The 15672-nt window shown below is 42.1% G+C and overlaps 1 protein-coding gene across 2 annotated transcripts in view; it reads left to right on the forward strand.

Moving 5' to 3' along the window:
- The window catches only part of ncam1b (neural cell adhesion molecule 1b), a 92682-nt gene extending 81028 nt beyond the window's left edge, over positions 1-11654 (forward strand). Inside the window, exons 18-20 of one of the 2 annotated variants that reach the window (XM_080459809.1) lie at positions 2684-2882; positions 5638-5754; positions 9666-11654. In XM_080459809.1, the coding sequence (XP_080315935.1) occupies positions 2684-2882; positions 5638-5754; positions 9666-9780 (431 nt within the window). In that variant the 3' untranslated portion in view covers positions 9781-11654. Of the gene's footprint in view, positions 1-2683; positions 2883-5637; positions 5755-6539; positions 8151-9665 lie in introns of those variants that run through there. The other variant, XM_080459810.1, reaches the window with a different exon arrangement.
- The last annotated feature ends 4018 nt before the right edge of the window (positions 11655-15672 follow it).

The following is a 15672-nucleotide window of genomic DNA, read 5'->3' on the forward strand; positions in this document are numbered from 1 at the left end:
ATTTTTAACTCGGCAGCCCTGAAAGGTGAATGACAACTAAATAAATCTTGTGGGAGAGAGAAAGAAAAAAAAAATTTATTTCCTGGATGGCGGCGAGCCAGAAATGATTTTCCGGCTGAATTTTCTCACTTTAAAGTTTCGACAGGCCGAGCTAAATGAGCTTGAGATTGTGCTCGCAGAAGTGGGACAGGCGCTCTCCACAGGGGGGGGATGATTTCCTCTGAGTGACCGTAGTTTCCTCTTCTGCATTAAAGTAGCAGCAAGAGAGAATCGTCTGCCTTCAAAAGGAGCCTAATAACAGCAGATTAACACGTAGCGAGGTTCTTCTTATTGTACTAACTGTACGAGCCGCTCATGCCGCCCGTCACATTCCCTTTAGGTGACTCGCCCTGCGGAGCGCCTCGCTCCGGGACGTCGTGGCAAAGCCGTTACCTCTTCCTCTCACTTCTTTCTAATTCATTTTTTTTCAAACTAAAGCATTCTCCACTCACCCACTCACAGGCTGAATCACCATCAACATGGTGTAATTCCCCTCCTTTTTGTTCTTCTTTGTGTGCTGTGCTTTTGCTTTGATGTGTTGCTGTATCGTTTCCTCCCTCAATACATAAAAATATTTTTATTTTTTTTTTCCACTTTTGGTTTTCAGACCTGACACATTTTCACTTTCTCTCTTCCTCTTTTTTCCCCACCCTTCTCTTTTTCCCCTCTTTGTTATCCTTCATTTCCCCCTCTCCTCTTTCTTTCTCTCTCTCTCTCTTTCTCTCTCTCTCTCTTTCTTTCCTGCTCTCAATGTTCCTGCTCTCTTGCCTGGCCCTGGACATCATTGGTGTGGTGGCCCACGTCAACATTTGCGTCTCGACCTGTGTGCATTGTGCTGTGCCCACCTCCCAGCCACTCAGGGCTGCTCATCTGTGACATGCACCTTGGTATCACTCATCTTGTCCCTCATCACTGTACTCCTGCTCTCATAGTTTTCATGGGGAGGGGGGAAATTCACGGCGTCACTGTAGAGGAGCGCTCGCCTTTTCTCCAGCCGGGCCGTCGTCTCCCGGGACGCCGCCGCTCTCGAATGAAAAAGACTTTGCGTCTCTGTTACGGGCGACAAAAAGGAAAAGACGTATGTGAACCAAAGGCAGTGGAAAATCCTCCGCCTCCCACAGACTCACTCCGCTCAGAATTAGTGCAGCTAGTCATCGGTGAAAGTTTACAGTGAGCCCTTTTACATGACCAGACAAATCCAGTCTCATGTCATAATCAGATCTGACACGTTTACATGCACGTCAGCAGTGGAAAACCCTGGTTTACACGTTTCAGTACTTTATATGAAGCATTTAACTTGGAAATCCCCCCCCCCCCCCCCCAGTTTCACCCAGTTTAAATCAGTTCAAATCAAGCATATCGCATTTATCACATGAACCAGTTTACAAGAATAATCAGATTTTAGTTTGCATGTAAACGGGCTCAGTGAAGAAGAACAGTAGTGGAATCTTTATTCTCTCTTTGTTTTAAACAGTATTTAGATTGAACCGGACCGGTCCCGTTTACAAAAACACTATGATAATCTTTAACGGCTCACACAACACTGTAAATGTTTGTAACATTAACATTTACACTACTGAGAAATGTCAAACGAAAAAACAATAATAATAAATTTGTAAAGTTTATATTGGTACGGATTGACAAACCGTAAAATATACAAACTTATTTTTGTGTCCGTTACTAAGAAATGTAAATATTGCTGTTGTGCATGTGGAGTTTAAAGATCACTGAGTTATATATTGTTTTTATACATTTATAATGAGAAGGTGCTTCACTCAGCTGCATTTTACTGTCTAGCATAACTTGTTCACAGAAATCTACAGAGTTAAATACGTGTAAATACTATGCAAAGGTTTTAGGCTTTATGTCGATTCCATCATGTCGATATCGGTTCCAGCTGAGAACAATAGTCTCAATCAAACCGCCAATGAAATGACGTATCATTTTGAACACGACTCAGGATTCTTGAAGGTTATTGGATGGGCTCCACAGAGCCACAAAAGACTCCTGCAGAGTTCCTTTCCAAAACTGTATAATGAAAGAATTCTTTGTTCATTCACTTGTGTTCAGTTTTAAAAAATAACATCTTTATTTTTGAGAGTGTTCGTTACTTTTCAAAAGTCTAAAACATTTGCACAGTATAATGAGTAACAGAAGATATTTGACAGTTTCCTCTGGTTTAATTGAAATGGACTTTACATAAATGGTAAAGATAGATGTTTTTGTTTTTTTGTCGTATCTGAAAAATGCCTGAGATTTCTTTTACGTCCACGAAGCCTCCTGCATGCCTGGGTAACTAGCAGCACATTGGATACTTTTGATTGCTCTTCTTTGTAATACCAAATAAATGGGTTGAATACATTTTTCATGTTTTCTTTTTCTTCCCGAGGATGGCTGCTCGCACACAAATGCTTCCATTTAAAATTAAGTTATGTAAATAATTGAACACACAGACACAACACAGTGCATCCATAATCACACCGAGACAACTAAAACTATCAGTGCTCTGAGCAGGTGAGTTCTTTCTGATTTATAGACGTGTCTGTGGCTTCAGTAGCGTTTCCACGTTTATTTATTATATTTTATTTTCTGTTAAACTGTCCTGCTGACCTCAGCTCTCCTTCCTCTGTGTCTCCTCCGGCAGATATGGGCGACGAGGCGGCGCTCTCCATGGGGATCATGATCTGGGCAGGGATCCTCGTCGTGGTGTTCGTGCTCCTGCTGCTCGCCGTAGACGTGACCTGTTACTTTGTCAACAAATGCGGCCTCATCATGTGCCTGTGCGGCAAATCAGGCACTGGGACAAAAGGGCACAACTTGGAGGAGGGCAAGGCGGCATTCGTGTAAGTATGTGTACAGCTTTAGCACAGAATAAGAAGACATTACTGTTAAATACACACCTAATAAGTCATGCTTACTGAACTTCATTATAAGTAACGCGTTGTATTTCCATAGTACTCTACTAAACATCAGGAGCCCAGTAATAAACTGTTTAAATACCACTTTCCATCCGTACGGTTTCCCCCTCTAGTTCCATGTGCATATATGCATATATATATATATATATATATATATATATATATATATATATATATATATATATATATATATATATATATTTATTTAATTATCTATTTATATATACATAGACTATTCTCTTGTGTGCGACTATCCTGTATGTCCTGCTGTGATGACAAAATGTCCCCATGTGGGATTAATAAAATGTTATCGCATCGCATCGCATCGCATCGCATCGCATCGCATCGTATCGCATCGCATCGTATCGTATCGTATCGCATCGTATCGTATCGTATCGTATCGCATCGTATGGTATGGTATGGTATGGTATGGTATGGTATGGTATGGTATGGTATGGTATCGTATGGTATGGTATCGCATCGTATGGTATGGTATCGTATGGTATCGTATCATATCGTATCGCATCGCATCGTATCGTATCGTATGGTATCGTATTGTATGGTATCGTATGGTATCGCATGGTATCGTATCGCATCGCATCGCATCGCATCGCATCGCATCACATCACATCGCATCGAATCGCATCGTATCGTATGTCGTCTTGTCTACTAACTAAATCTAACTGTAGCAAACATTTTAGTTCAGGAGCCACAAACTGCTCAATATCATCTGGAGTGGGCCAGACCAGTGAAATAGTGTCACGATAACGTTTAAATTTAAAGTTTTTCATTGTTGTGGCGCATAGTATTCGTGAGGAAAATGTCTATATTTTCACAAAACTAAACAATTACTACAGAAAATTACTACAATTTCAACACAAAGTCAATTTTAATAAAACCTTCTGATGCAAAATACTGTGAAATGTCAAGAAACTTCTCTTGCAGCTGTTCCATTCTGCACGTGTTTGATATTATTAAGAAATGTGTTCAAAATCTATGTTTTTTTGTGAAATTTTTCTGAATTTGCTTGTTGTTTTTTCGGGCTGAATTGGAGACTTGTGAGCCGGTTTCAACTCATGGGCCTTAAGTTTGACACTGCTGACATAAAACTCAATCTGTACCATGTAGATGATTTTTCATACACAAATGTTGCAGCATTGTAATGTAATGTAATGTGATGACAAAATTTACCTGTAATCATTTATTATCACACTGACATCTTTAAGTAAAGAAAATGCGTTTCAACATGTTCGGGTTAAAATCTTCAATCTTTTTTCTTTTTCTTTTTTTTTTGCTGGTCTGGTTCAGTTTTAAAGCTTTTTTCTGTGAATGGTTCACATCGTGAAACATGTAGCAGCTCAGGAGACCAAAACTAGATATCAAAGCCCTGGTGGTCATCAGATAGATATTAATCAATACAGATGCTGTCAAGTATTCACACACAGCGTCAAGAGTACTTTCATCATGTTTTAGTGTTGTCTTGTGTTGGATTTTGAGGCTGCAATGTTTTTTTGTTTTTTTTAGTTTGTTTGTCGTTGTGTTTACCTACATGAATGACTGATTTTTCTGGAAATGTTCCCAAAAAACCTTTCAAGAACACACACTGAAGATGATCAGCAGATTTTTTTTCTTAAGTCTTTATGTTCAACATAACAGAAATCTGAGGAAATGTTTTCCATTACGCCTAAAAATAAGATATAAAGAGTGCCTCTCGAGCAAAATAAACACGTCTTGTGACTATAGTGCATTATGGTCCGCTGAGATATTTTTATAAGAATAAAAGAAGAGAGGACCTGATGTGTTTTTCATTTTGAGGCCGTTGGGTTTCATGGGAGTGTTGAACAAATCCTCTTTATGGCCGGTGTCAGATAGAAAAGTGACCCAATCCCATTAAGTCATTAAAATGTATAAACACTGTATGCAAACATATATAAATAAAAAGCATGCATAGTATTTTACCACCTCACATACATACTAAGGAAATAGATGATATCACATTAAAATAAGCTTAGGTCAAATAGTTTAACTCATAACTGTGAGATGTATAAACAAATCATATCCCTTCTGATCTAATATTTAATGTGTATCTGATGTATAATTTAGTTTTAAAAATAATAAATGCATAAAAATAAAATGTACCTCTCATATGTGTAATCCAAATAATACACCTTTAGCATTGTTTAATCTTGAAGTTTGATTTTAGGGATTAATTAAAAACAAAAAGAAAGGTTATACAGTATATCTATTTTGTATACACAGACTTGTAAACTTAATTTCTGTGCATGTGAGAGGATTTAGTAGTTGCTTATTTGAAATTGTATGTATGAAAGGAAAGATCAAATAATACAAGAAAGCAGTGCTTTATGACATGTAACAAGTAATGTTTATATTAAATATCTACATTAAAACAATCTTATTAGCAAAAGATAAAGTTTCATATTGGGGGTAAAAGTCTATGGGGTGGGATCATTTTCCATACTAGAAAAGTGACCCAGGGGTCAGGTTTCCGTGGGGTCAGAATTCTATATGACACCTGTCCTAATAAGACTGAGTGAGAAGTGAGTTTGATTTCAGGTTTTTCACCGACGTCTTCGCGTCACTTTAACAACTGGAATATTTAGAGAAGGAGGCAGAGTTGGCGCCTGCTGCCATTAACGGGCTCATTGCTTCTGTCCCACAGCAAAGACGAGTCCAAAGAGCCGATAGTGGAAGTGAGAACGGAGGACGAGTGCACGGCCAATCACAACGCGGCGGGACCGACGGAGCCCAACGAGACGACGCCCCTGACGGAGCCAGAGTGAGTGAACGCTGATCAACGGCACCAAGTCGTCCCGCTGCAGCCTCTCTCGCTGTCGTACACTGCACTCCACTTTTAAGAATAAGTCTTGTTATTCAACGGGATGAAATTTGACCCTCCCTCCTTTGAAACGTCTATAAAAAGTTGAGGTCATTCTTGAGTGGAGTCCACTGGACCGTGTTGCTTCTCTTGTGTTTTCCTCGCTTTCGAAAGGGATCAGTGTACTTTCCGTTCCTCCTCCAGCCTCCTGGAGATTTTCTGTCTCATGTATATGAAGGTTGAAGCAATACCAGTCGAAGACACAGAAGGGCTTTTGTCCTCTCGAGTGTGGTCAACTCATGACGCCATTTGACAACCTCAGCGAGCCATCTCTCATATCAGCAGTCTGGAACCCAGAGATTACGCATTATGAGATTTGCCACTGGTACTGTTTAACCCTTATAGGTGGTTCTGCGTGGTGCTGTGGTTTTCTGCAGGAAGGCTGTGGTGCCTTTTCTTTCTTAACACACGAGTCGGTGTACTCCATGTCGGTGTGTGTATGGGACGAATCCTTTAATGTCCACTCACAGCATGACGCCCTCTTTCTTCTTCTTTCTGTTTCTCACTAGGCTTAATAGTTGCTGCTCTTCTTTTTGGTTTTTTCAGTTGCTTTGTCTCTTGTTTGTGTGACTTCTTTTAAAAGCCAACTAATCCCTCTGCATGCCGTCGTGCGGACCACCCTTCCTCTTGTCACAGTCACCCTGGTGTCTAGTCTGTGTGTCTCTGTTCTCTCCCTGCTCTCTCAGGCTGGCGGCTTACACTGCTGCTCTGGCTCAGGACGCCCTCTCCTCCGTAGCCACCAACTCTGACACAGCCACTGCGAGCCTTGACCCCGCTCAGGACAGCCCCTCTAGCGAGACCACCACCCTCACCTGTAGCCTGTCCACCCCGGCCAGCGAGCCCTTGCCCGCCCCCGTCCCGGCCGCCGAGCCCGACCCACCGCAGACTCCCCCCGTCCAGTCCAGACCGCCCCCGTTGGTAGAGCGGAGGAGGAGGAGCGACGCCCCGGAAGAACCGGAGAAACCGAGCACGCCCCCGCCCACCCCCGACCAGATCAGACCTCAGAAAGCCGGCACGCCGATCCCGCCCAAGCGTCGACACTCTCCCAAGCTCGTTGCGCTGAATGCTAAAAGTAGCCCGCCCGTGTCCCCCCTCGCCGCGTCTTCTCCGTCACCTTCTCCCACTCTCGACGCCAAGAAACCTGCACCGAGACCGCCGGTCGGCCCGCCGCCCACACAGCCCCCCGCCGCAGCCTTAGAAACAGACGCACTGCCGCAAACTGCCTCCGCTCGAGCCGCCACCCCCGCAGAGATAGATTCCGATTCAAACCCCGCCGCCCCAGACAGACCGCTGGACCGTACGGTGCCCACCGCCACAGCCGCGAACAGCAGCTCTCCCTCGGCGCCTCGCGGCGCCCCGGAGGACCTGGAAGACTCCCAGGTCACCGGCGTCACCTCTCCTCTGCCCGTGACCCCAATCCCACCCCCCCACGTACCCTCCGGCCTCAAGGCGCTGCTTTCAAATGACCTCCTCGTGTCGGCGTCGGACTCGTACGACTTTCTAACCCCCGGCCCAGGCTCCCGACACGCAGACCTGGACTTTGAGCTGACGAACGGGACGGAGAGACCGTCACTGCCCCCCGCTGACCTCATTAGCTTAGACAGCCCACCCGCTGCCCCCTCTCTGCCCAACGGAGACGGAGCAGACCCCCCCTCAGGCCCAGTCCTGGAGGCGTCAGAGACTCTGGCCAAGACCGCTCCTCCTGTCAACGATGAGTACGGCTCCCTCTAGAGGTTTATCTGTGTGTGTGTGTGTTTGTGTTTGTGTGCGAGTGTAACTTGTACACCCATTCATTCACCACCGCATCTTGCCATTGACCACACAATATGAAATATTGTAATGGTAACTTGTGGTAATGACACTGGGAGTGGTTATACTAAGTGAGATGTTGTGGAAAGAGGAGTTTGTTTGGTTTTTGTTTTGTTTTGGGTAATTTTTTTAATGCTCGTGTGTGACACTCTTCCATTGTGGTCTCTACTTCTGCAACATTCACCACAAACATAGTTGAGCCTGTTGTCAGACATGCAGCTCGTTACTTCAAAACAACGTTTCTATCGGCCTCACGGAGATCGTCTCTCGCTAAACTCCAGATCACTGTAAAACTGACGTCTGAGTTCAGTCTGGTCGTACTGACGTGGATTTATCACAAAAACCAATAGGAGATTGTTTGTATGAGTTCAGAGAGAATTAAAAGAAAATTACAGACATAAAAACCATAAATTGATATTTGATTGATTTGATTGCAAGAATAAGGTGTCGAAGAAAGAAAAAAAAGAAACCAGGACCACAGTGAAATCTCGACCAAAAAAAAAATAAGTTAAACTCCCATTAATACATTTCAAAGTTTTAGAGTGTAATTTTTTGACATCTTGATCGATTCTGGAAACACAAAATAGAAAATTATTAATGATTAACTCAAGTGAATCAGTTGAGACAAACATTGTCATGTCAGATTGGGCTGAACTCAGAATGTTCATATTTTTAAGTAAAACCACTCAAACTGTGTTGTATTTGGAGAGAATCTAAAGATTATTGTGCAAAACATAATATTTGTTGCTGCAGTGAACTGATGGCAGTCGGTCTCCACGTCAAAAGTAACAAGAAAAAAATACACTAAAGAGACGGTCGTACAGATATCGTAGCTTTAATTTACAGACTGAATAAAAATCCAGATGTTTCAATATGCAGCCCTGCTGGAGCCCGATATGTAACAACGACCCACATTGTTAGAAAATATGATGTAATAAAACCTGAAATGAAACAACTGGTCAATAATGTAAAAATACCCTGAAACTTTAAAACATTTCAATATTACATCATGGGTTCAGGAAAAATATGTTTGCACGAATATTGTAATAATTTTATTACATGATATAGTGAGTCAATGATTTATAGTTTGGACTTGAACTTGAACTGCTTCAATTTGAACAACAGTGAAAGAATGAGTTCTAAAAGTTCAGACTATTTGTTTTTTACATACATCTACATAGAGTTTATGGTAATTCTGTATTATTGCTGTTGCCAAAGTCGTTTATAGTCTTCTGTTCTCTATAATCTGTAATCTATTTCTCCAATCACCAGTACAAATAAATGTATAACATTAAACATATTCAGGTCACATTTAAATTCTTGTTCAATCTTGTTACATTATTGACATTTCAGGTTTTGTTCCATTATATTTTAGAACAATTCAAGTTGTTGTTACGTGTCGGGCTCGAACAATCCGAACTCACTGATGAAGTTACTCATTAATCCTCTCAGAATTCAGAGTGTTTAACATTGATTCAGTGACTAAATGTAGTAAATAAAAACATCTGCTTTCTAAAAAAGTCTCTTTGTGACGGCCGCTCAGCGCCGGCCGCCACGTGTGAATAAAGACTAAAGACGCCAGCAGCAGCTCTGGGAGGTTTCCACGTGTGGAATGGGCCTTTAGTGAACGGCAGTGTTTTGTCTCAGGCTCTAACTAACAGGCCTGTGAGTGTTGCCTCCTCCGGACGCTGGAGTCGGCCTGCTGCAGGCCGCGGCGGCACGGCGGCTCGTTCACCGTCCAGCTTGTCTCTTTCAAGTCCAACTAAACTCAAAACGACGAGGCGTTCGGGTTCGTCATTATCTTGTTTGTTTACTTTATTATCTGACTGTCGTCAAGGTGGTGAAGAAATATGTAAGAAGATCTCTACACACACACACGGTGTCTTCTTACATATTGGGTGAAGCTGTCATTGAGAATAACTGTCGAACTCCAGTGTTTACCGAGACTTGGATTCGTTTTCCACGTTTCTAATGTGGCGTCTTTCTCTTCTTCTCGCTTGCAGGAAGATTTTTTCTGATGAGAAGGGCAAACTGGAGGAGGCAGACTTACCAAACGCCCTGATCACTGTAGATCACAACAGTGTCACACAGACAAATACCACCGAGGGCAAAGCATGATGGGCCGGGGGGGAAAACGCCTCCTCCCCTCCCCCCTCCCCCTCCCCCACCCAAAACATTGTGCAGCGACACACTGCAGGAGCTCTGACGTCCAGTGCCCTTATCGTCACGCGCCTCCACCATCGCTCATTTTCCGGTCCCATTCATGAAATGTTTCCCTTCAGCTCATCAGAGATTGATTTTATTTTTTTATTGTGGTTTTATTTAACCAGTCGGGACTTCTCTCTCCCATTAAAAAAAATGACGTCACGGTAAATTCAACCAGTTTCTCCCACTTTTCTGTTCAGGAGTTTCCATTGCAGTTGCACTCAAGTATCGGATCATTATGAGAAATGTAAATGCACAAAAAAAACAAAAAAAAAAAACAAACAAAACAGACTATATATAGAAATTATTTTTCTTATTTTCATGTTCTAATATGAAACCGTTTGTTTTATTTTTATTTATTTTTGGGGAGTTGGACTTCAATTAAATAGCTTGTTCCGCACGTCTGACCTGCAAAGTGGCTGTGAAGGTTGTTTTTTTGTTTACAAGGTTTTATTGTTTTCACTGTGTGTGTCTGTGTCGGGGATGTTTCATCTCTCTCAGACGAGCTGGCACTGATAGACCGGAGTTGTTATGGGGATCATAAAGTACAGGACGAACCCACAGCCAGCTGCAGGAGCACGAACGAGGGGGAAGAAAGACGCCATTGGTCTCACATTTGGGCAAAAAAACCATCCAATCTGTCGCTGCCTTACTACGGTTCAGACGTTCATCCATCAAATCACGTTAAACACAAACCGAGCTTCTGACTCTGCGGCTCAAGTGAATGTCTCATGACCTGGAGCTAAATATACACCTCGTGTTTGTTTGTGGGGGGGGGGGGGGGGGCTGGCAACTAACCATGGCCGGAGCTTCTTCCTCCTCACAACGTCACAGTTTCAGTTGTGCCCTTGAAGCAAAAGAATAAATATAAGAAAAAGCATTTTTTGTACTATTTAAAAAAATTTAAAAAAGACAGAAGATTTCTTTTCCATTCCTGCCTGCAAGCTTGTGCACTGTGCCTGTGTGTCGATAGATTGTCTCGTCATCGGTTTCTATGATACTCTGCATTGCTTTGTCGTGAGAGATTTTTCTTTTTTTTTTTTTTAGCCTATTCTTTTTTTTTTTTTTTTGGTGTATTATTAGAAGAAAAGTATGATAAGTGAACTAATGTGGTCATTATAACACGTGTAGTGTATTTAAAAAACAAAAAACAAAAAAAAGGAATTAAAAAAGATGTCTGTCTCTGGTGAGCACTATATATTGCCAGCTATAGTGGAGGAAGGTGTGTTGAGCCTCGGCATGAATTCAGTCAGTACTTCATAATAACTATAACTACCAGGCAGATAGACGTGATAAAGCCCGTGTTTGTATGGGGCAAATAGTTCTCATATGATTTCATGAGTGTTACCTTTTGGGCTTGTTCTGGCATAGTTTACACAATGTTTGAGTTTCTACTCCCCCCCCCCAACCCCAGTTGTTATTCAAGTGTTCTGTAATGTGGTCTTTGGATTTCTTTCATAGTTTTTGTCTTTTTTGTACAAAAAAATCACTCACCGGGAGCGGCTGCTTGACCACGTTCGGGATCGTGTGGCCGGGGGGAAGCAGGGCGGTCCGGCTGAAACTAATCAAACTGACAACAGATTTGAAATTCATTGAGCGTAATAGCAAAACAAGCTTTACTGTCGTCCAGCGGCTGCCAGCGGACCGTCCTGCTCTGCTACCCCCCCCCCCGACCCCCCACTCCAGACGCTCCTTTTGGTTTTATTGGGTGAAACTCAGAAAACCTCTGTTGTGTACAGTCTGAGTGCTGACCCGTTTACAAATAAAAACAATGATTTCTCAAGCTGATCTCTTTGTCATCACTGTAATTTATATTGGTCGTGCAGTGACGTGTTCCCGCCAACAGATGGAGCCACAGGCCTGTGTTTAGTTCTGGCCTTGTCATGGACGCTCGGGACTGTTTTACTAAAGGTTACGGTGCGCGCACACACACGGGTCACGTCGGGGCAGGAGCCGGTGTTGGATGCACGGCGGCGGGGGGGTCAAATAAACACGTGTTACGTAAGAAATGCCTCTGCAGGAGTAAACTCAACACTTCCCGGCTCGCATGTCAAAAAGCCGCTGCCGCAGCACCGCGAGCGGCATTGTTTTCTCCGTCAACAACCACGGTGACCCGGTGGGGCATCATCCCGGGTCCCCTGCCTCTCTGCCCCCTCCATTCCACACGTCCATTACCCCCCTTCGCCGGGTCCGGGAGTCTGCAGCCCGGCGGAGGTGCGCGGTGCCCGGGAGAAGTCCGTGATCACGGCCGTGACGTCGCTCCGCACCGGAGCGGTTACAGCCAATCAAGCGAGCGGCAGGCAGGCGCGAGCACGAGCCAGGAGACTTTCAAAGTAAAGGAGAGAAACGCCAGAGAGGCTCTGAGTGAGGAGCAGCTCCAGGTCACATTACAGTTTAACCACACAAAATCATTTACTTAAAATTATAAAGAAAATAAATACTGCAGCTAATGCTCCTTCCATCCGTTTTCTGAACCGTTTTATCTTGTTCAAGGTCACAGTGCTTCAACTCCAAATTAAATCATTTGTTATCATGAAAACGTGTCATTTATCCATTTCTGTTTCAGGAAATGTTTGCGTTTACATGACAAGATTTTGAAAATTATGCTAGTTTACACTGAAATGGCAGAATCACTGGAAATTGTGTAGTTTTCATGTTGGGCCACTAGTTGGTGCTGTTTGTTGTTTTGATAATGAAACCAGACACAGTCGCACAGACAATACGCTCTAAACATTAACAATGGGAGTACGCGTACATAAGTATGGACAAATGATGAAGTTGGATTGTTATTACAGTGACTGTCAAAATAAAACTACCAAGTCCCAGGAGAATATGGACTGGGAATCATGACTGTCTGGGGGAAACATTGTCAACCTACTGAGCATGTGCAGAAAAACTACTCCTAAGACCGTGGTGTGCATGCGCAGTAGCTGCATTTTCAAAAATCAGTTTTTCCTTGTCTCCATGTAGCTAGAATTGCAGTATTTTTGAAAAGTTCCACCTTGGGAGCTGTTTTCAAAAGGTTTCGTTTTCAGTGACCATCGTTATCGTGTGAACCAACACCTAAAACCACAGCGAAAGTTTTGCGTTTTCACTTGGATAATGCTGTCGTGTAAACAAAGTCTGACATTCATAATTTGCTGCAAATTTGAAAATGTTCTAAACTGTGGATGTCAAACAAACTAGAACCACAACGTGGTACGATCCAGCCCAGGGGATGACCACTGGGGGGGATCTGGTCCAAATTGATGTGAAGTGCATTATTAATAAAATTATGAAGTAAATTTTCCCAAAATAGAGCAACAGTTGGATAGAATGTTTAAAGGTTCTCAACCTGATGCCTTTAAACAACCAACCTGAGGTTGGTACTGGAATAAATAGTTTTAGCACTCAAGAGAAATTGGATGTATATTGAATTTAATAATAATAATAATAACAATAATTTAATAATTCTCTGAGGAAAAACGTCTATTTGCGCACATGCACTACACGCAGTATTGAGTTTTTCCTTTCTGCAGAGACTTTCCAGCTCCATTTCTTTGGCACTCGTACGGTTACACGCATGTTTCCACAATAACTTTACATATCATTCTGGCTTTTTTTTGTCATGAAGACACTGGTAGATGTGAAATTAGATGTTTTCTTTTTTGTAAACATGATACACCTGTCACGTGAAACTTAATTAATCACGATGAAAGGAATGTTAATTTTGACTGATAACCGGTAGAAAGGTTTAAAGCTGATATCAACCGATGCCAATCCTGATGGACTATTTCAATAATTAATGGAGAGCGAACTCCCAGGAAACTAAGAGAGAAACAATTACATGCCTCAAAAGTGCCGAGAGGGACGAACGCTGCAGTTTTATCACGATGTTGCACCTGAACAGCATCAGCTTATTTCCATCCAGAGAATCCGCTGAACATAATTCATTCTGTACGTCCTTTATTTATTTCACACATTTAAAACACGCAGGGCTTCACTGATAGCGCGATGCTTTATCGCAGCTGTTTACCAAGCAAATGATATCTGGGTGAAGTTAAAAAAAAAAAAAAAGCACGAGTGTTTAGCAAATGTAGTATTAAGGTGGGACATAAAAACACACTGCGACTCTATAAACCATCATCACTGAGTGTTTTCCCGTCAACAAATCTGAAACATGAAGAAATAAAACAACACAACTCAGTAAAAACTTCAGCGCTTCAAAATCACAACAGAATCTCGTCTGAACTCAACAAAATAAGCAGAGAGGTCGAGATTTACTCTGTGGAAGTGATTAGATCAGTAGAACAAAACTGAAAATATCTTACTGAACAGAACACCCAAAAAATAAACTGTCAACAAGTAAACAAATCTGTCAACATACTGAATGAAACCTAGTAAACAAAACTTTCGACATACTGAATAAACCCGAGTAAACACAGTAAACAAACTTATCAACATATTGAACAAAAGTTAGTAAACACAGTAAACAAAACTGTCAACAGAGCAGTTATTCTCTGAGAAAATGAAGAATTAAAATACATCCAGCAGTTAAAAGCAAAACTGCTGCTGCAGCCAAAGCCAGAACATTCCTGACTTGTTAATGCTGACTTGGTGAGATTATACCAGATTAATTTATCAGCGATATAAACGGACTGTGATCACTCACTGTCACTTTATTACAGCAGAAATGTGTCGGGCTGAACTTCCTCACTGATCTTCTTTTAGTTTAGATTTTCCATCCAGTTGTTTTGAGGCTCTTGTGAGAGTGTTTTGTGTTGGAATATTAATTCATCACCGCGACGACACGAGTAGTTCTGCCTTCCATAAAATCATGTTTCTGCAGTTCTGTCAGGTGTGATCATTAACCTCATTATTCCAGATCAACCCTCGTGGAACGAAACAGACTTATGTGATTTATCCTGGTGAGAAGTGAGCGAGTTGTAGTACTAAAACCAGAGTTAATCCTGAAGTTATCTAGAAAATTTGGCGTCGTAGTACAGGCCTCCGTCAACATACTGAATAAAGCCTAGTAAACACAGTAAATGAGCCTGCCAACAAACTAAATAAATTTAGTTAACAAAGTTATCAACATACTGAATAAAAGTTAGTAAACACAGTAAATAAACTGTTGCATGCAAACAAAATGAAACCTCATAAACACAACCTGAACATAGTAAACAAAAAGTAGAGTGCCAAGAAAATATGTTCCATGTAATAAACTGTCAACAGACAAGAGAAAACAAACGAGTGAGGTAAAGACCTACTAACCAAGACGATAAACAAAATGTAAACAGTGAAGCAAACAACAGCTAAGTAAACAAAAACGAGGTGTAGAAGAGGGGTGAGGATTGAACGGAGTTGGGTTCCAGTGCAGGTTTATTGTCCTGCAGCCTGGAACGGCCATGTTCTTCTTATTATTGTGGAAGTGGTTCATTAGCAGAGAAACATCTGTTGTTTCCAGTGAGCGACGTCAAGTGAGGCACATTTAGTCACAAATGACTGTTCTGCTGCGCCACACTAAAGAAAAGCTGCACATTTCTCATTTCCCTTGATTTATTTAGAAGAGAGCGCCTCAATTTCCTTCTTTTTAAATCACTTCATGCCGCAGCCTGTAGACCGAGGCCGCCCGGACACCGTGAGACTTTTAGAAAATCCAGTTTTAACTTTTCCTTCTTCAGTGGGAGAAAGTGATTTCTGAGCTTTTTGAATTGATCATTTGTGTTTTTCATGCACAGGCAGCAAATAACCCAAAATCGTTGTGAAATGATTATTTCAAAAATGAGGCAAATCAAGTCATCAGGTTTCACCATTATTTAGATT

The sequence above is a fragment of the Lipophrys pholis genome (assembly GCF_963383615.2).
Source record: "Lipophrys pholis genome assembly, chromosome: 3".
Lineage (NCBI taxonomy): Eukaryota > Metazoa > Chordata > Actinopteri > Blenniiformes > Blenniidae > Lipophrys > Lipophrys pholis.